Genomic DNA, 21,345 nt, shown 5'->3' on the forward strand with positions numbered 1-21,345 from the left:
TCTCTTCTAGTGAGAAAATCAGAATGTTTCTTAATACAACAATTCGGAACAGAATAGCTTTCCTATTAAAAAAAAAAAAAACATTGTGTGGGAGGTGTGAGTCAATGAACTTCAACTACATGTATGTCTATGAGGGTCTATGAGATATCTTAAGAAAACCAGCAGTTGAATATAGTTGTTTTGTTTTTGGGACTATTTGATTACTAGTTTGCAGCATAACTTGCTAGTACACTAAATTATAGACTTCAGTGTGATTTGATTTTGCTTTGCTTCTGTGTAAGAACTTATTTTGATGGGCTAAAAGGAGATCTTGCAACTTTATTACTAAATGCAGTTCTTTTGCTGCTAGAGTTCATTAATGCCTTCAGTAGCACTTTATTTTTATGCCTGTTGAAGGTCTTGCAGTTTGCCATACGGGGACGTGAGCAAGGTTAAATACCACGTTATGCAATAACCAGGCTTTGACACTTGCAATAATAAGGTTGCTAAAATTGTTTCCCATGTCTTTGGGAACTGAATATTTTAGCAAGCTGCCAGTAAATTTCATTTGTGGAATATGAATGAAACTTTTTTCCCCACAATTGCAAGTAATTAAAATCTTATTTAATTACAGTAGCTGAAAATGAGCTATTGTAGTACTCTCTATGGCTCTATCATACTTCCTGGACTACTTGAAAATGCTAAGATTTGTTGCTGTTCCTAACCTTTGTGCTTCACCAGGGGAATACTATTATTTAATAGTAATAATAATTACAAGTTCATCTCATTTCACAGGAAATGTGGGTCCTTTGTGTCCACTTTTTAGTCTAGAATTATATACATTATTCAGCATTGCTCAGTGTAGGGCCCCGGTGTTCTCTTGCACAGGTTGTTAAACTGTGGGATATGGGCTGCTTGCCATGGTACAGTATGGTGTGTGTGCTTGGGGGGAGTCACTGTATTCCTTGTGTGCAGGAGCAATAGGTGGAAATGCAGATGAGGTGACTGAAGTTCTATGCACTCTTGGTAGTACAAGAACAGGAGAACTGAAGGAAAGAAAGTTTTGGAAAGAATCTGTGCAATAAATAAGACCAAAACAAATTATTTGGTAAGATTTGTGATGTTATTTTTTTATTATCTTTGTAAAAACTAAGAGAGTAAGCTCTTTATCAAATATAAATTAAGGTGGCCTGATTATTGGGAATATATTCATCTGTGTAAAGAGCAGACAGTATTTTCTCCAATTGAATTATGAATGGCAGAACAAATAACCAGTGCTGGTGAGTACCAGGTGGAAGCTCACAATGGATAAAAAAAATCAAGTGGTATTTCAAATGTGTTCATAAATGAGGGTGACTTCCCATAAGAAAACACAGACGGAAATTGTTTTTATCTTGGTCTATGCATTATGGAGAGGAAGACTTTAAGGAAAGAGATTTTTGGGAAGCTGAAGGAGTCCAATAGGCAAAAGGCTTCAGGAGAGCCCAGCTGACAGTTGTTGTCTGAACAGTGCTTTTGATATTAAATTCAATCACAGCTGATTGAAGCTTCAGTAGTTTATCAGTTGTAGACTTAATCCTCCAGTTTACAGAAGGGTAGGAGAAATCAAGTGGTGAGATGCAGCTAAGATCAGATTGGCCATGTCATAGGTTTGCAAATAAAATAGAAATGCAAGAGTAGCACAAGTTAGCCAATGTTCTTGGTACTTTATTTCTCCCCTGCACCTCACCCCATTTGGTTATATTTGTTGCTTTTTGAAGATGGGATTTCCTAAGGTATTGTCACCCTTCCTTTCTTTAAAAGAAATTAGTTTAATAGGTTTACTAGTTAAATCTGTAACATTCTGCAGCTTCCTGAGTGTTTCTGGAACTACAGTTCCTTTGCTTAAACACCACCCCTCTCCCCCGCCCCTATTTTAGCATTTCCCCTTGTCAGGACAAAATGTAGACCTCCAAATAGCAGAGCAAGCTGATATTTCATAGGAACAATAAGATGTTAGCACAGTTGTGTACTCACAAAGGTATTTCAGATATTCTCATACACAGCACATGGCCATGCAGTCTAACTGGAGTACTAATGAAAGGACCATAAAACTAGAAATGGTATCTGTCCAGTTGGTCAACACTATCTTATAAACTTAGGATCTTAAAAAAGGAACATTATAGTCATGTTGAAATAAGCATGCCCAATCACCTCTCCTTACAGAATTTCCATTAGATATAATGGAAACATTTCAACCACTTCTCAGACCTGCTACGTAATGATACAATGATGGTTTGAAAGAGAAGGCTAAATTTGAAAGAAAAAATAAAATCATTCTTACCTCTCCAGGTGATGAAGTAGAAATTTTGGGAAATTCAGATCAAAGTTTTTTCTGTTATATTTTGGCACTGTTAAATGGATCATAAGGTATTTATGTACAGCTGGATCTGAGAGCAAAATAAAAAATAGTATTGCTTACTTAGGACTGCTGAGTAGAATTATATGGACTTTGTTCAAACTGTATGTGGATGATTAAAAATATGAAAAGAGGGTAATGATCAGGGTGTTGCATCTTCAATGTGTCATACAAAAAATTTTAAAAATCAAACCAGAAAGAAGGATAAAGTTGGTGTAGGAGAAATTTGTTACTTTTAGGAGAAGTACACTTTTCTTAACAGACTGCTTCTTCACATGAGCTTTTCATGAATGTATCTTTGATATGAAATTATAAAACTTTGTTTTGAAAATTGCTGTGAATTCTGTGCTAAGAATATACTAACCTGGTGTAATGAGTTTAAGAATAACTATAATACATAGTTATTAAGCATACAGCTTTCAAATTTACCATTAATAAAATGTTTGCCCATTTCATTAATTGCATTTGCTTCGGTGACTTGTATAAAAACTTTAGTGAGAAACAAGGATTTTGAACAAAGGGTTAGAGGTGTGTTCAACTGACATATTGGAAATTTGATAACATTAAAACAGTGGTTACCTTCAAGAAATGTCCTGAAAGATCACTCCTTCAACAAACGTTCAGGATTACAATGCAATTAATCTTTGTGGCTCAACAGTAAAACCTTTATTCACATAACTTCCAAGTCGTCTTTTTGTCTGTAACTGATTTCTAGAAAAAGATTGGTGCATACATACTGAGCTTTTTTTAAAGGGCCTTTGCCTTCCTTGAAAGATAACCCTGGCTTTGTGAATTAAATGGTCATATTAAATCCAGAAGGGCAAAATGTAAGGTTCTGGAGACAAAATATTCAGGTCATACATCACTCAATTTACTTCAGGCAATTGAAAATCAAAAAGTAATTTAATTCAGTCCTCAAAGGAAATACAAGTGTCTGGGATATCTGATTAACTCATTTCCTCATCTAATACCTACCTCTTTACAGCTTCAACTTTCCCATCAAATAAAAGTTCTTGACATATGCTGAGACTTAGGATTGAAATGTAAAGAACCTGAAGTTCTGAAGAAGGTTCTCATATAAAATATTCTTCATAGGAGTTTCAGCTAGCTCAAACTCCAGGGAAGAGAAATGGCCCCTGTCACTCATTGAATTACCCTTTCTTCAATTAGATCAGGTCAGATCAGCCTTTCTTAGGTCAGACCAATTCTTTACTAGTTGTTTCAGGTGTTGGATTTAGTTAAGGCAGACTTCTATATTTTATGTATATATAATGTAGAGTTCTTACACAGGTAGCCTGCTTAGGAGGTATACAGATGTATTGTCTAGTTAGTTCAGATTTCTAGAGGATTTAAATGTTTTTATATCTATCTTCCCAGGTTTAACATGTATTACAGTATAATAAAAAGGCATGCACAGAAATGGTAAAGTTGAAGCAAATACTTGTTTGCAGTTATTTCATTTGCCTTCTTGCTGAATTCAGTGAGACAATGACTGAGCACTTGGAAGCAGAAATAACAGATTTTGAAAAAACAGAAATGTTGGAAACAGAAATTAAGCTGCTTTTTTCCTTTGTACTTTTTTCCCAGAAAGAATAAGAGTAGATCTGTATTGGAAGAGCAGTGACAGAGGAGAAACTACAGAGTTTCAGTACAATTAAAATAAACTTGAAAAAATGTTATGTTCTTAGCACTGCAAGACAGCAAGATAACTTTTTCAGTTTTGCAATTTTAACACATGATGCCAGTCTGAGTTTTCAATAGGTAGATGTATGGAATGGCTTTACTTTGTCTGCCCCTTTGAATTGCACCTCATGTGTATTAAAAAACTGTACAGACACACACATATATACTATATGAATTATATATCAATCAGAGTAATTCTGTGAATGAAATGATATCCTCAGTTTTTAGAGGGAGAAGTGCAGAACAGATTTTAGAGGAAAAAAAAGGTAAGTGCCTGACTGTAAACTGGCTAGTATTGTAGCAATTCTGTGAGTGTATTTTGAAGTCTGTACCTTTACAAGTTATAAAACACTGAACAACTCTGCAATGTGTCTAGATACCTTTTCTTAATCAGAGCACCTTGCAAACTGAAAAGCATGAGGTAATATTTCTAGTAAGTAGCCTAGTGCTGGGATTTTTTTCCTTCTTTTCTGCAAAGGCAGTTTACTACAATTGAAAATCCGTAGAAAACTGGGGGCAACAGTCTTCCCTCCTACTTAGAGTGACATCTGAATGTTTAAACTGGAAAAGCACAAGATCTAGCTGAATGAAAAAAGCCTGTAAGCCCTTCAGAGGAAAATCAAGCAGCTCTACCATGCATTGATTTATATTAAATATAGCTATAGTGTATGTCAGCAAATAGAAAATGGAAAAGAATAGAAACAACAGCAACTCAAAACAAATGAAAGTCAAACACCTTATTTACATGCCAAAAAAATTTTAGAAGATTGACTGCTGGGTACCATTTTTCTACAGAAATACAAAAATGTTAAAAGTCATATTACAGACAAAAGCTAAAATTAAGCAACTTTTCTAGATCACCTTTTCAACTGAATCCCTCGAGTGTATTGAATGTCACGTGTTAGGGTAAAACTGGAGAGACTTGGTGAAAAACAAGAGCATGTAGTGATCATGAGACTCAAATTTTTCATTTATGTTTGAATATTAAAAGACAAGGAAGAATGTGCTTTGAGTTTTGAGACAGATAATGGCTATATACTGCTCATTACCACAGACCTAGTCTCTGTCATTGGTAGAGACCAGGCCAGCATGGGAAGGGCCGTAACTGTAATAAAGATCATCTGCTTCCTTGTGAATACACGTAATGATTGCATTTTTATCATGATCATGTAATTAACTCATTCTAATGTTACCTCCTTTTTTACAATAACCTGCATTTAGAATGAAGTAGAAAAACCCTTGATATGACATTCTGATCAAGAGCTTCTCATACAGTGTCTGAGAAGAGATCTTGTGAGGTGAGGTAGTGTGGGACACATGATCTGATGGCACTTTTTGGGCAAGTGATGAATCATCTGCAAGGAAGTATTTAGATATGTAGATTTAGAGAAAGCCTTTTGTCCGAATGGAAGAGATGGAAAGTTAAACAGTATGGGGAAAATGGAGAGGCTATTTTGTTAACATGAGGAAGAGAAGAAAATGCTGTAAAATGCTTCACAGAATCAAGAATATACTGAGTTGGAAGGGACCCACAAGGATCATCAAGTCCAACTCTTAGCCCTGCACAAGCCCATCTCCAGGAGTCACACCATGTGCCTGAGAGTATTATCTAAACATTTCTTGAACTCTATCAGACTTGATGCTCCCTGGGGAGCCTATTCCAGCACCCAACCACCCTCTGGGTGAAGAACTTTTTTCTAGTATCTAACCTTCCCTTTATCTTCTGTGTTTTGCTATGCACAGTTGTTGTGGCTTAATATCTGAATGTATGTATATTTAAAAAGAAAAAAACCCAACAAACCCAAACAAACAAACCTGTATAGAAATAAATGTTTGTTTATTTCAACAGAATGCTGAAATTTCTGTGTTTGAAGTGAACATTCGTTTCGTCGGTGGACTACTTTCAGCTTACTATCTTTCAGGAGATGAGGTAAGATATTTCACATGGGTTATCTGATGTATAATCATCTGGATAAGTTGTAAACTTTTAATTTAATAATTTTATATATCCAAATCAAATGCATTTAAAACTTTGAAAACCAGTCCATTGGGTTTTCTTCTATTACTTTTGCTTTCTGTAAGTCCTAATGCTATTATTTCATTTGAGTGTTAAATGATACTCAGGTCCTTTTCCTGTGTTGGAACCATACCAGTGCATTCTTACTGGGCTTTGTGCTATAGTGTGTAATTATGGAGTTCCTATGCTGTGATAGCGGTAGATTTGGTACATCAGCTTCCTGCTTCGCAAATGGGTTTCAAGTATATCCTTGAATTCCTATAAACTCTACTTCTGTTGGCCTTCCTGAAAATTAAGCTTCAACTCAGGTGGAAAAGACATCAAACCATCCAAAACATGAAAACTGGTAAGCCTATACATGTGAATGTCTTTAAAGCGTTAATGACTCATTGATCTCTATTGCCTTTCGTGGGTTCTGGAGAGAATGAAGATGCAATTTTAGCTAAGAGCTTTGTCTAAATGCAATTCTGTAGTATTTTTGGAGAAGGCCAAAAGACTCACGGGTCAAAGATACTATATTAAGTCACAGGTACTATGATATTTTAAATTTTTAGCTTGTATAGTGGGTTGACCCTGGCCAGATACCAGGTACCCACTACAGCCACTCTCTCACTCTCCCTCTGCAACTGGACAGAGGAGAAAGAGGAAAAAAAACAAAAACAGCTAAGAATTCATGAGTTGAGATGAGAGCTAGGAGAGGTCAGTTACTGATTACCTTCACAGACAAAACAGACTCAAAGTGGGGATAGTACTTAAATTTATTACTAACAGGATAAGAGCCAAAGAGTGAGAAATAAAACAGTCTTAAAAACACCTTCCCCTCACCCCTCCTTCCATGTTCTCCCTCCTCCCCCCCAGCGGTGCAGGGAGATGGGGAATGTGGGTTGCGGTCAGTTGTTGTTTCTGCCCTGCTCCCATGGGGTCCCTCTCACGAGAGACAGACCTTGATGGTCCTCTCCAGCATGAGTCCATCTCTGGGGCAGCAGTTCTTCCCAAACTACTGTCCCGTGGGGTGCAGTGCTTCACGAATGAGCTGTACTGGTGTAGGTCCCCCACAGGGGCCACAAGTCCTACCTGGGAAAAACCTGCTCCAGCATGGGCTTCCCTCTCCATGGGCTGCAGGTCTCTGGCAGGACCCTGCTCCATCATGAGCCTCCCACGGGGTCACAGCCTCCTTCAGATATCCACCTGCTCCAGCATGGGCCCCTCCATGGGCTGCAGGTGGGTCTCTGCACCCCGATGGTCCTCCATGGGCTGCAGGGGCACAGCTGCTCCACCATGGTCTGCACCACGGGCTGCAGGGGAACCTCAGCTCCAGCACCTGGAGATCCTCCTTCCCCTCCTTCTGCACTGACCTTGGTGTCTGCATTGTTGTTCCCATGTTCTCACTCCACTCTTCCCTGGATGGAATTCTTTCTGCACAACAACCTTCTGTTCTTAAATATGTTATCACAGAGGCATTACTGTCATCCCTGATTGGCTCAGCCTTGGCCAGTGGCAGGAAGCCCATCCTGAAGCTGGCTGGCATTGACTCCAGGGGACAGGGGAAGCTTCTAGCAGCTTCTAACAGAAGCCACCCCTGTAGCCCCCCCGCTACCAAAACCCAGACACAGAAACCCACTACAGCTTGGCACTTGAAAAGTCTTTAATCTTACTAGTTTAAATTCATATTTCCGTCTCTGTATTATAGTAGTATTTTATTGCAGGATTACACAAGTTAATACTCTTTAACTGTAAGTTGAATTTATCATTGGATTTCTTTAAATCCAAAGTAATTACTGGTGGAAACTCCACAAAACCCTAAAAAAGACAATTTTTTCATATGTAAATTTCCCAAATACTTGATAGAGTTCTGTTTTGAACCTGTCACTTTAAATTAACTTAAATTCGATGGTGTACAAGTTGGATTTTGTTAAAATTTCTCATTACGTTCAATCTGCCTTAGCAGGTACAATTGGGTCATGTACCTGATAAAGCAGTTAAAAGGAAATAATGTTCCTCTGACATTTTTATGTGTGAAGAAGACTTAACTATTTGTTTTCCATGGTCCTATCCTGAGTGTAGCTGGTATTGAAAGGACATAAATGTCTTAAAATAAACACCTTTTAGTATTTTAACTGGTTTGTAATTTTGGGGGGAAAAATTGCACTTAAACACTTAACAGTAATGAAAAAAACTGAGAGGTGCTTGGGAGATGGCTTTTTGATTCTTTCTAAATATTGTTTTACTTATGTTTCATCTCTGACTCTTGAAGAAAATCAGTCATCCTCCTATAGTAACTCAGCACAAAAATAAACATATCTAAGCATATCTCCAGTTGAAAGCTCTTCTTGGATTAAATAGTTGTATCTTTCACTGCAGATCTATTTGGTAAACAGGAGTGAACTTTTCCAGTATAACCTATTTCTACACTTTAATTAACCAGTTCTGACAGAAGCAGAGAATATTTCTTGGCAGATGACAAGCTGGTAGATGAATGCATGTGAGCCTTTACGTCAAGCAACAGTTGTCTGCCAAGAAATGCCTGAACCATTTATCATTGGTGCTGGTGATTTCGCATGTATGTTGATGGTTTGTATCTTGTGTCTGTTAATGTGCAGTCTTACTTTCAATCAGTGCTTATAGTTTCTTCTAAGTAACACCTAGTCATTTCTTCTCAACCATTCCTTCATCCTTAGAGAGGCAGCTTTACCACCACCTCTTGGACTAGATTGATAGCAACACCCATGTTCCAGTAAAACTCTTGTACAAATGAAATGAGGAGACATCTGAAGCAAAAAAAAGTGTTTCTCAGAGTGGATAATTAAGTGGAACTCTTTGCAGTGGAATGTTGTTGATAATGGATGCTAATGCCCATTCTAAAAATGACAGACTCATTAATGAAATTAAAATGGGCTCTTAAACACAAAAAAGAGGTGCATGATTAAGGAGGGTGCTGAGCTCTTGCAGGCCAGGAAAGGCACTGCCCATGCTTGTCACTGGTTCTCATACTCTTTGGTAGGCATCTGCTGTCTGAGACAGAATGATGTTCTTAAACAGTTGTCCTGGTGGCTTAGAGAGTGCGACTCAGCACATGCTGCCTTTATTAGATTTGGGGAAATTTCATGATTTGTCTCCTAAACCCAAGACACTGAAGCAATAGCCAGCCACTGCCTATGGAAAGAATAGGATGCAGCAAGATGAGGTTTTCCATGCTATGTGGGTCTTCCTTCACTAGTGCTGTGAGAGGTGTGGAAAGGCCTGAGGGCCCCAGAGACTGGCTGCTACCATAGAAAATATATATTTAATAATCTGTTAGTCCATTATATTAGTGGGTGTTCCTAAGGAGGTGGCATAATCTGCATGTACGCTCTTTGGAGGATTAAGCTTTCTCAGTTAAAAGCTCAATTAATTCTTTATCAGATTAACTATTAAAAAATCTTACATTTTCTGTGCTCACTTATCAATATCCTAATAAAAGAAAGCTATGTTTCAGTAAAAGGAGTGACAGAAATAATTATTGTTTGTACTTCTGAATTACATTTCCATGGGTAATGATCCAAAGCTGCAACACATTGTATGTTCCATAATCATTTGTAAGTCTAACAAATCATGATTAAAGAATATCATATCATATTGAGTAGTTCCTAAGACATCCTGCTCATATAATAGTTCATTTAGATAAAGGCACCAATGTGAATCATTCTAAAAATGAACAGATTGAATACTTTGCCATTTGATAACTATGTGTACTGCTCGCTTGCAAATGGAGCTATGAGATGCATTCTATTAAACTTCCTACAGCTTCCGCCTTATTTGAATTAATATGAAATACCTAAAAGTGCTAGAAATATCATATGCTTTAATTTTTTAAAAAAATTTGATTACTGTCTAAATCCAAGCTAGACAGATTTCCAGTCAAATATCAAACTTCATTTGTAAAACAGCTACAAATAGCAAAAAACTTTATTTAATGTAACTGTTTCAGTACTGCTCTTTTTTCGTTGGTTGTTTTTTTAGTTTGTTTCAGTTTTTTTAACTCCCTTATAGTAATATTGCATGTGAATGCTTCCCTGGTATTTTTTCATGAGTCAGTGACTGTAAGTATTATTAAAAATAAAACTAACTCTTTTAAAGCACTGCTAGTATTGGCATACATGAAAGTGTTGGTAGGAGCCTGTAATATGGTAAATGTAACCCATCAGAATGGGACAGATTTTTTTTTTTTTTGCAAATTTCTTGATCATTTTCTTTAAATTAAACCTGAATTCATTACTAAGTAATTTTAAGCCACTTTTTGTTTTGGTGCTGGAAAATAAGATGTCTAGTAAGGAAGAAAGTTTTGCAACTGCTTTGCTGTACTTTGCTAGTCTGATGTAAAATTCTGGTATACCAAGGGTCAGGAGTATTGCATGCAACAAGATCACCTGTTCTGCAGATGCAGATATTCACATATTTCCACGTGTAGTCATATAAGGAGATAATTTGTTAACTTTTGGAGGACGACAACATTGTATCCTCTAACAGCAACTAAGGTCTTTCTTGGAATTCATGGAGATGGCAAACATTACTTGTGAGCACTGTAATTTTCACTGTTGGGAATAAAACTGTGATACTGGTGCTGAAAGTCATGGTAAATGTATGGTGCTGCTCTTAGTCCGATCAGCCTTGAATATTCTCTAGCTCTTCTGATTTACTCATAGCTGGTTCTTAAAGGCACTGCTAAAGCTGTGTAATAAGGAAACTGTTTTACTTGAAGGTTGGTTCCACAATCAGAGAATACATTGCACAGCCAGAAATAGAAGGAGTTTCTAATGTGCTGTTTGTCTGAATAGCAAAAAAGTAAATCCAAAATGCTCTGAAGTGAATAAGGAACACATGAGTTTCAGATCCAGCTGGTAAGTTTGCAGATTCCTTTGAAGCTTTTCTGGTTTTTGAGTGGGATAAGTAACTTTTTTTTTTTTTGTCCCAGAATCAAAATATTTTGCATTCAGCAGCTGTTCTTCCTTCATAATATGCTTATATTGCCATTCTTCTTCAGGGCATGAAGCAGAAATGTGACAGATTTTGAGGGTTTTTTTTACTCTGGCAGTCCAACCTGTTTGAAGGAACGTGAATTTATCCTGATTAGGATGAAGGAATAATAATTAAAAAACCAAACCAAAACAAAAAAGCAACAACAAAAACAAACCAAAAACCCCCCAGACTTAAAAAAACAACCAACCAAAAAACCAATCTGTTCTTCTCAATGAGAGTTTCATCTATTGCTCTTTACCAGCTGTTAATTAGAGGTTAAAAAAAAAAAAAGTGATGACATATCACCTAATTAGTTTATATCTGCATTTAGAATCAGAATTACAGTGCCACTATTCAACCTCACTTGATGATCTTGGCCTCCTGTCTGACTTCAGACCTAGTCATTGTTCACTTAAAACCACCATCCCTCAGTGATTGTAGAGCTGTCTTACTAATGAGGAGCAGGCATGAAATAATGATGCAGATGCTATTGATCTAGAGCTGCCTCTGCCAGGCTGACCACAGAAGATTGCTGACTTCATATAGTGCTAAGACATTCTCCAGAATTTAGCTGTAGCTATTTTATCTGTCTCTCCCTCTCTTGTAGAGGTGTCTCTTCAGAGCGAATATTTAAATTCCATAAATGCAAAAGAATATATAATCCATCATTTAGCAGTCTTGAATGTTAGGAAAATGAAATTTGTCACCTTTACAAAGGTATTGGCCTATTAGTGCAAATCAGAATGTAAGTTCCCAGTGTATGTGCCTTGGGGATCTTAGCTCACCAGTGTGAGAATTGACCACATGTTTTATCTCCTGCTTCCTCTCACTTAATTTGACACTAATTAACAAGAGGCCTTTTCCTTTTATGCCTTGGAAGCTTGATTTCTAATGCTGTTTGAAACTGCAGGCATACTGTATCAGCTTGATCACTTCTGTGTGAATGCCACTTGATTCCTCCTTAATTGTTTTCACAGACTGGCAGTAGAGTTCCCTTTGTGGTACAAACTAGAAAACTGAAATTGCCTGTAGTTTTCTGCAGCTCTGTTTTCAGATTTGGGTCCTGTTTCCCACCTACCATCCATCTGCTGCCCATTTTAAGCAATACATCAGTATTTCAGTGGTGTCATGGTTTAGTTCCTTTAGAGCTCTGAAATGATCTTTAAGATTTGTTTCATTTTTATAGATTTATGATTGAATCCTGGAGCCATTCAACTTGGAAGTGACCTCAAGAAGTCACTAGTTCAGCCTCAATATTGCAACAGTACATTAGGCTTGTTCTTTTAAGAACCTGCTTGCATGGAAACCTGCCTATGCTCTTCCAGACAGAACACTGGGGCAAATTTATCTTTTCTTCAATGGCTTTGTTTCATGCACTGTGCTCTTTTACACAGATCTCTTATTGTTTCTTCTGGCTCTCTAGTAAAGCCTCCTGTTTCTCTTTTTTTTTTTAACTTTAAACACTTGTTCTTGAAAAATTACTTTTAGCCTGACTTGAGAGTTTTCATTTAACTTGTCAAGCATTATAAGTTTCTGTACTTCTTAGCTGGACTCAATATACTTTTACTTTTAATTAACTTCTTTACAGTCATACCAAAAGAAGGTAGAAGTCATCTGAGCCTTTTGATTTGAGAATTTTGGACTCTGAACCTCATATTTTATTCTCCAAGTCATCTCCAAGAATTTTATGCATTTGCCTGTTTCTTTCTAAGTTCATTGCAGCTGGTTGTCTTGATTCTCTTTCCAAACTTAAACATTAGCAAAGTGAACCTTTTGTTTATAACAGCATGTTGAATTGGAGTGTGTGGCCCCTGTTAGATAGTAATATGTCAAACTAAGTTAAGAGCTACTTTTTCTCTTATGGACTCTGAGTTTCTGCAAGAAGCTGTCATGACAGTGTATAAAAGCAAGGTTTATATCAGCTCTAATGTAACACTTAACAGCCTACTCAGGGACAGAGAAGGATTTAAAATCTCCTCTGTTTCCCACTATCACAGTCTGTAATCTCCATTAGTATTTCAGTCTCTTCACCACCTTTAATAAATCTAAGGCTGTTCACTTTCTGTGCTAGCTGCATCACATTCCCTCTGGATTCACATTCTGGAGATAACCTCGACTCCTAAGATTTTCTTTTATGTAGACTGTTCTTTGCTGTTGCAAGCAGATTGCCCTTCAGTCTTCTATTTCTGTCTCTTAAGTTCCTGTGGTGCAATTATGCTGTCGCTGTTGATGAAACCCATCTCTCTTAAATAGGTTCCCTTTACTCTAAAAGCTTTCTCATTCCTAATATTTCTGTCCCCTTTCTCCCAGTGCTACTTGCTCAGCTGCTCTGTGCAACTCTGCTGCTCAAGCTGGCCCCGCACATAACTCTGAGAAAAATTTGAAGGTATGGGTAACAGAGATGTGGATTTCCAGTCTTGCACTTAATTAAAATGTTGCTTCTTGTTTTTCCTTCTCTTCCGACTCTGCTTTGGAGTTACTGATACCACATATACATACAATGACACTGAACTTTCTCAGGTCTAAGTACCTGAAGCCTTGTGGAGACTCTGCCACCTGTACCACAGTAAGGCACCACCGTCAGGCACACAATTAGCTGTCATCACCAACATTTTTTGTGCTTCAGAATAAAGGCCCTCAGGCAACTCTGAGTGAGAATAGTGGCAATTTACATTAATTCCATGAATTGCTGTCTGCTGGAGTCCAGCAGTGGGTGTGTTTTGCTTTCAGTTCTCTGCCATCAGTGTGAATATCCACAGCAGGGGACTGAGAAGCCATGGTGATAGCTTGCTGCAGCTACCATAACTAAGCCTCTATGAAACCAGGAGTCAGAGCCCTGATTTTGGTCTGAGAAACATGAGTTTAGAACTTCAACCTGTACGTAACCATGTTCATCACTTTTAATGGTTTCCCTTTCGCATAACTGAAAGGAGTTTGTTTGGGAAGTTTTCTCAAAACAACAACAAAAAAATCTGTTTTGTCCCATGGCAAACAACTTGACATGTTGACTTTAGAAATAACCAAAAAGTTAGTTGCTCATTACATTAATTTTAACTAAAATCCCTGCTTACCTCGAGACTACTGTAATCTGATGGTAAATTGCTAGAAAGGAGAATGGATGATAATGAGAGCTAAGTATTATTACCTGATTGTGATTGTAACAGCTGTTCTATTTGGCATAACCTCATGGGCTGTATTACTGAGTACAATTCAAGCAGCTGAGAAGGAGCTGTTTGTTTCTTCTAAAGATTTGGCTCTCAACAAGCTCCTGCAGTTTCACTTCATTCTGGTTCTACAGAACAGTTGGAGAGAGATTGTCTATCAGAAATATCAGTGTGTATGGTTTCCTTTTGAGCAGCAGCAGCTCCAGATAGACCCAAAAGAAGAATTCTTTGCATGTCTGTTAATATATTGTACAGAAGAAGTGATACACTATTAACAGTCTGTCCAGAGTCACCATGCATCTGCAGAGAAGTTGTTTCCAAGATATTTCTCTCTTTTATCTCAGTGTTCACTTCTGTCACTTTGTACCAGCAAATGCATTTGCAATTATAAGGAGTCAAAGCAGGGTAAAAACACAGTGCCTGAAAAGTTGGTGAAGTTGTTCTGCAGACTTAATAGAAAATGTACAACATATGGTTAGATACAGGGTTTGGTGGAGCCATTTGCAAGTACTGTTTAGATTGTTGCAAATATCCATATCTAAAGAATAATCCTTATCTATAATATCACAGCTGAGAATTTTACTTCTTTCTGCAAATGAAAACAACATAAAGATATCTCAGTCAGTGCTGACAGTGGGAATAGATCAGCATTAATTTATTCTGCTTAAATTCTAGGCTATGTAAAATATTTGGGAAAGTATATTCTCTCTGTGGATATGGTGTAAAAGTTCAATTAGGTGATAAGTAAAAGATGTTATTGAATCATCACACTGATTTTTCCAAAAGAAAAATGTGAAAATATTATTTCACTCTGGGTGTGGAGTAATTCTTCATTTCTTCATCTAAATATTTCACAATGTATTGCTAGTTTATGTAAGAGTCCATTTTGTGCTTTGTCTCCCTAGACAAAAATAGTTATTTTTCATTAAGTTGGGAGCTAAGTAGGTGATAACTCTTATTAGCTTAGAGAACATAAAAGCATAAACCATCCAATAGATTACCATGTTTTTGATTCTGTTGGCAGAAGGCATCTGAAGGCATTACATCAGATTCTCAAAGCTGACTAGCAAAGAATCTTTCTACTTTTGTATCTTTTTGGAAAAATTTAAATTACTTCTATTAAAAATTATGTAAGCATTAATTAATTCTTAGTATTTTAAATACAAATCAAGCAAACAGAAATTTATGATGAAGTTGGGAAAGTTTCTTATCCAATTTGCTCTTTGAAGGCTCAGATTAGAAATTCATTACAAAACATCACTTTGTGCCACATACCAGTTTGGCTGCGTCAAGCTAACTGTAAATCATTGAGAAAATTGAGTGCCTGAAATCAGAAGCAGACACCATTGCTGTTCTTGCATGCCCTTCATGTCTCCAGCAATAGATGCAGATAATAGTATCTTTGCTGCAGAAGCAACAGGTACTCTTTTAGTCTCCTTTGCGCTTAGCAACACACTTGCTAAACAGATCAAATGTGAAACAGAGACCTACAAGGTTCACTGGCTTTAAGTTAGCATGAACTCTTGGGGTCAATTTGTGGCGAGTGCTAATTGGCCTGTCTAGTGGGTTTTTTTGGCAGGTTTGCTATTTTCAGACAACAGAAATATGAAAGATTTGTAAGATGAGAAGGGAGCTTTCTCCCATGTCTTTCAGTAACTGCAGGAATCCACATGCTATTTGTTTGCCATTTGTTTGCAAAAATGCAACAGTTGAATAATGTTGATAAATGTTGTGGTTGATAAATGAGTGCAGTTCCTGTCTCTCTAGTGCCAAAAGCTTCCCTCTGCCATACACAGTTTGTATTTGCACCCTATCTGCGAATGACTGAGAATGAATTTGGACATGATGTTCACATGAAAAATCCTGTGCCAATTCCAGACGATGGATGCTAAGGGGAATTTGTGGTTTTGGCAGGTGATTGTCCCTAAACAGAGCTGTCATGAAGTATTTGAAAGACAAATCTTTTTTTTCCTCAAATCAGTAAATATAAGGGCTCATTTTGCCCAGGGCTAAGTGCATAGAATTGTGCTAACTGCAAACTTTTCTTAAGCTAAAGACTGAGAAGAGAATAAACATGAAGATCTGAAAGCTGAAAAAGAGGAGTGGTATGTAGTGCCAGTGCCTCATACAAATCTTACTTGGTTTTCTCAAGGAAAAATAATTTAGGATGTACTTAAACAGCAAATTCAGTTTCTTAGCTCATTGTTTACAGTGCAAGACTTTTGTCAACATGTATACAAGCTTTTGTATTCCTGGAGGTGTTATCTGGTCTGCTATCTTACTCTTTAATTTCCTAGTAAAGCATAAGATACAAGAGAGGTCAGGAAGTGATAAAACATTCTGAAAAACTTGGATTTTTTTTTTGTGTTCTGCTCTGATTTTCTTTACTCAACATCTTTAATTGCTTACATTAACCCACTCAACCCTGATGAACTCCTTCAAATAGTGGCTAATTAAGACAGTACAGTATAAGGGGACTCTTGTCATTCAGCTGCATGAAGGCTCAAGAGCTTATTTTAACATCCAAAAAACCCAACTTTATATAAAGTTACAAAATTCTAAAGCAAACAAGGAAGATCATTCCAGCACCACTGTTACTGGAGTAGAGTCAATCTTCAATTAACAGAAAGCTGTCTTCTTTCTGGCAGGGCCGGTTCCATTGTTTCTTATACTTCAGATGCATTGAACTATCAGAAAGGCTGTGTAACTGGTTAATCTGAAGAACTAGATGTGTCTGCTTTGTTTTTTTTTCTCAGTCTTTAGGCATTCGTCTGCTTTTGCAGGCTAAGCAAAATAACCATACTAGTTGGTTCGGAAGCTGGTTCAGTCTTGTTAATGCTTTAAAGTTGTGTTGTCCCTTGGGGGGCAAATTGTCCTTAAGTTTTGCGAGCATGACTAGATAATTTTACAGTCCAATAGATCATCATGTGAAAAGGATATGCTATGAACTTCACTCCTTCCATTTTTCTTTGAAAATTCTTTTTTGTTTTCTTCAAACCAACAGCTGCAGAACAAAGTCAGCAGCTCACAATGCCGTTTCTTAAAGGATGCTATTTTCCCCAAATTGTTCTTAAAAACACTATTCATAGTATACAGACAATTTCAATCTTTTTCCTTTTATCATGCAAAACCAATGAATAGCTCAAACTTTCTCATCAGCATTTGCTGCTTCTAGGGAATCTCTTACAAACATCATTCAGTCTGTGCTCAGTCTTTTCTTTCCAGAGTTGCTTTTATTTCCATTTATATTCGAGAGGGAAGAAAAAATAATCTTCATGATTTCAGGCAAGATCTCTAACTGCTGAGATGCTCTAGGCCAACATTGCCACACTGCTGCAGGAAACTACAGTGGTAGTTCTCAGCATGTCTGAGCAGAATTACTCTGATGTTAAATGCCATCGGCCTTTCTGATTTGCTTGAAGGTTCTGTGTTAATATGTTTATTAACTGACACAAGGTCAAAAGTAAAGACTTACTGAGATAACAAGAAGAACTTGCTCAACCATTTTTTTTCTTGATGGACTATGACAGTTGGTAATAGAATTAACGAGTAGAGCTGGTGCTAAGATGCCCTTTTTCTAAATCATGCTTCGAAGACATTTTTGTATCTAGTTCCAACTTGAAATTACAGTTAAGGTAATCTAATGTTTTAATTTACGTACCATCAAATATGAAATTAATTTAGTGCAACCTACAAGGTATTCTCTAGGAATGTGAAGGGTTCAGTCAAAGAGTAATATAAAACACTAGAGCCATGTCATGGGTTTTGTTAAAAATGGAGAGAGCTTACATGACTGTCATGCCTTTTTTCTTTCCTCTTGCTTCAAGTGGGCGCATGGAAAGCAATGTAATAATACCTACACATGCTAATATGCACGCTTGAAATCTTTATGAATACTTCTAACCATTATTACCTCCAAATATGTACTGTATTCAAAAATAATGTTAATCTTTACAGAGAACAACTTATTGCTACTTAATTACAGGAATGATTTTGAGGTTTAGCTATAAAAAAAGTTTTAACTGTAGGGAATTCAGAGAAGCAGTTGAATTGCTCGTAAATGTGACATGCTGGCAGCTCTGCTGCTCAGTCAGAGGAACTTGTTTCTGATTCTTAAGAATTGGAAATGTCTGCTTGCCTCTTTATATCTTAGTCACTTTAGTTTTATGGCTTGTCCAGTAAGAGAAGTAGTCTTACAGTAAACAGAAAGAAATTGAATTAGTCTGCCTGATGATTTGACTTACAACATAAAAGCAGCTTCTTAAATCAACATTCTTTGCCCTTGAAGCCTCCTGTTTGGCTTACATAAAAAGAACTACAAGAGTTCACAGTTCTTATATTTAATTTAAGGAAAATACACAAGTGCTTTATTTAGGCTCATTTTGGATGTGCCCATTATTCATCAGACAATTCACTGACCATTGTCTGTCAGAGAAATCTCAACAATAAGAAAGCAAACACTGAGTTAAGAAACCATCATCTTTTTTCCTGCTATGTAGAAGTTTTTTCTTGTTACATTAGTTATATAAAAAGTCAGCTAGATTGTGTGTCAGAAATGTCGTGGAGAAAGGAGCCTGCAGAATATGCTAAATTTTAACCTGTTCCTCCTCCTGAAAAATAACAGCTTAAAAATGCATTAATGCAACTGTTAGTGTTACCAAACTCACCTGTCGTGGAGTCAAGCTGAGCTGTTTACGTGGTTGCGAATCCAAGCTGAATTTACTCAAATGGCACCTTTTCAATCCCATTATTTTTAATGGAATTTACCAAAACAAATTTACTTGAACCTGTGAAACGACTAAAACATGAGGGCTGTAACAGGTAGAACAGTTGATTTCTTTTCCATATATTTATACAAGTGAGACAGAAGTAGTCTGTAACTGCTGGTGGTAGAGAAAGATCAGTGAGAGAGTTTTATGATCAAATGGCTTGTTCCTAAGCAATCTATGCTGCAGATTTAACAGAGTGACAGTTGACACTGTCTTTGTACTTGTGATCATTTTACTTGTTTCCAGTATCTACAGTCACATTTGGAAATGTGTTGACTTCAGGCCTAGCGTAAGGATTGAAAGAAGCACTTTACTGTTTAAACATGGCACAGCCTTAATGCATAACATTAATTTGCAGTGAATACTCATTATATTTTATATATGTTTAAAGAGTAGAAGAAACACTACAAGAGTAGTGCTTAATTTATTCTCCTTGTATCTATGAACACATCAAATTAATGGTCATTGGAGTTGCCTGTGTGTGAAGAGGAACAGAGGGTCTCTGGCAAAGGATATTAGAGTAATGCAAATGAACTCCTTAAGCTTTTTGTGTTTAATGAAGACTGTGTGAAGCCTGGAACTTGGTAATTCTGTGCCTAACATCATGATTTGTTTTCAAAACTTCAGTATTCAAACTTGTCGGTCTGGATTCTCATCATATTTTGTTTATTGTGCTAATCCTTTCATAACCTGTATTGCATGTAGTTCACTGGTTATTAGTTGTTTTTTTATTGTTGTTGTTATTATTATGAGTTTACTGCTTGCTTCATTCTAAATCAAGCCACTACAACCTTATCAAACAAGACTCTTGATAAATACCTTGTTTCAGTGTCTACTGAAGATATAACTTGGACAAGTCACTTAGGACTGTGACACTGTCCTGAGTGTCCTAATGCTGTGCCACAATACATGTATAACATTTGTATAAGACTTTCAGCAGAAACTGAAACACAAGAGGTTCGCTGTGAATATCAGAAAACATGTTTTTCTATTAGGGTGACTGAGCACTGCAGTGATTACCCAGAGACATTGTGCAGTCTGTCCATGGAGATATTCAAAATCTATCTGTACATGCTCCAGGCTCTGGGTTGAGCAGGAGGGTTGCACCAGATGACCTCCAGAGCTCCCTCCACATGGGTATCTTCCAGCCTCAACCATCCTCTGATTCTGTGAACTTTCACTGGCAGCTTCATGAAAACACAGCCCCTTGACTATTTGGAGCACTTTGCATGAAAAGAACAAGGAAAAGGAAAGCTTTTCTTTCTTGGGGCCACTGCCCTACAACTGCAGACCCAGGATGACTTCTGTACAACAATAGGAGTAATTCCAGAAAAAACAAACCCTGAGCTGGCTGGAGAACTGCTGCTCTGTACTACCTGGTCTGAGGACACAGTCAATACAAATTTTAACTATTTGAGGACTGCCTCTGAGTAATACAAAAAACTAACTTAAAATACCTGTGGTGATGTCAGATTGAGACTAGGTAGTGATTGAGGAAGACCGCCCTTCAGAGGAGAAGCAGAACAAAAAGGCAGAGTAGTTATTTTCTTTCCGTTTGCTTGGTGAGCTGATCAGATTTGCTAGTGGTCGGTTGAAGGAAGATGACAGAATATGGGAGATTCTGAGCCTTGGGCTCTTTTGTCCAAGGACTTTTTTGATTCAAACTACTGAGAGCCATTTCATTAAGCTATTGTTCTGGTTAGAGTAAAATATTAAAGTGAGTAAATGAAGTTAGAAAAATACGAGTGGAAGAGCAATTAAAGTAGGCATCCTTGATATCCTGATCATATGGTTATACTTGTATATTTGATAACCATCTTTTAAAACTCTTGCCATTAATGCCATTACAAGGGTCATGTAACACTGGCTGAAACAAACAGCTCCCCATTTGCTGTTGACTTACCATTAAAAAGCAAATAGAATTCTGTTTATGTACACAGAGTGATTTTAGCCTTCTCTGTGCCTGCCACCATGGTCTAGGAGTGTAGTTTAGAGTGAAAGCATCACTCTAAGTAACTTAATGGTATTGAAATTAAAATATACAACCGAATTTACAAGGCTAGGAATGAATCTTCTGTTAGCACTTTATGCTACATTAAGGATGTAATTATTGATTCACCATGCAAAGTCTATTAGGCTCCTCAACCCCACCCCCTGCTTTCACACAGATGGTGTTGCAAATCACTTCTCAATGGTCACCTGCTTGAAAGGAGAGTTTCATATGCAAAGTGGTATTCTTTGTTTAGTTTTGATAGCTTGCAAGATATAAAATGAGGCGGCTATTTAAATTTGTTGTTACAACACTTGGGCTGGGTACACAAGATTAAATAAAAAGAAAAT

At 37.1% G+C, this 21,345-nt stretch overlaps 1 protein-coding gene across 1 annotated transcript in view; it reads left to right on the plus strand.

Annotated features, from left to right (window-relative positions):
- MAN1A1 (mannosidase alpha class 1A member 1) overlaps positions 1 to 21,345 on the plus strand; it is a 107,748-nt gene that overhangs the window by 15,443 nt on the left and 70,960 nt on the right. Inside the window, exon 3 of the mRNA XM_029962794.1 lies at positions 5,910 to 5,990. Within this exon, the coding sequence (XP_029818654.1) occupies positions 5,910 to 5,990 (81 nt within the window). The remainder of the gene's footprint in view (positions 1 to 5,909; positions 5,991 to 21,345) is intronic.

The sequence above is a fragment of the Manacus vitellinus genome, unplaced genomic scaffold (assembly GCF_001715985.3).
Source record: "Manacus vitellinus isolate BGI_N305 unplaced genomic scaffold, ASM171598v3 scaffold_4_pilon, whole genome shotgun sequence".
Taxonomy (NCBI): Eukaryota; Metazoa; Chordata; class Aves; order Passeriformes; family Pipridae; genus Manacus; species Manacus vitellinus.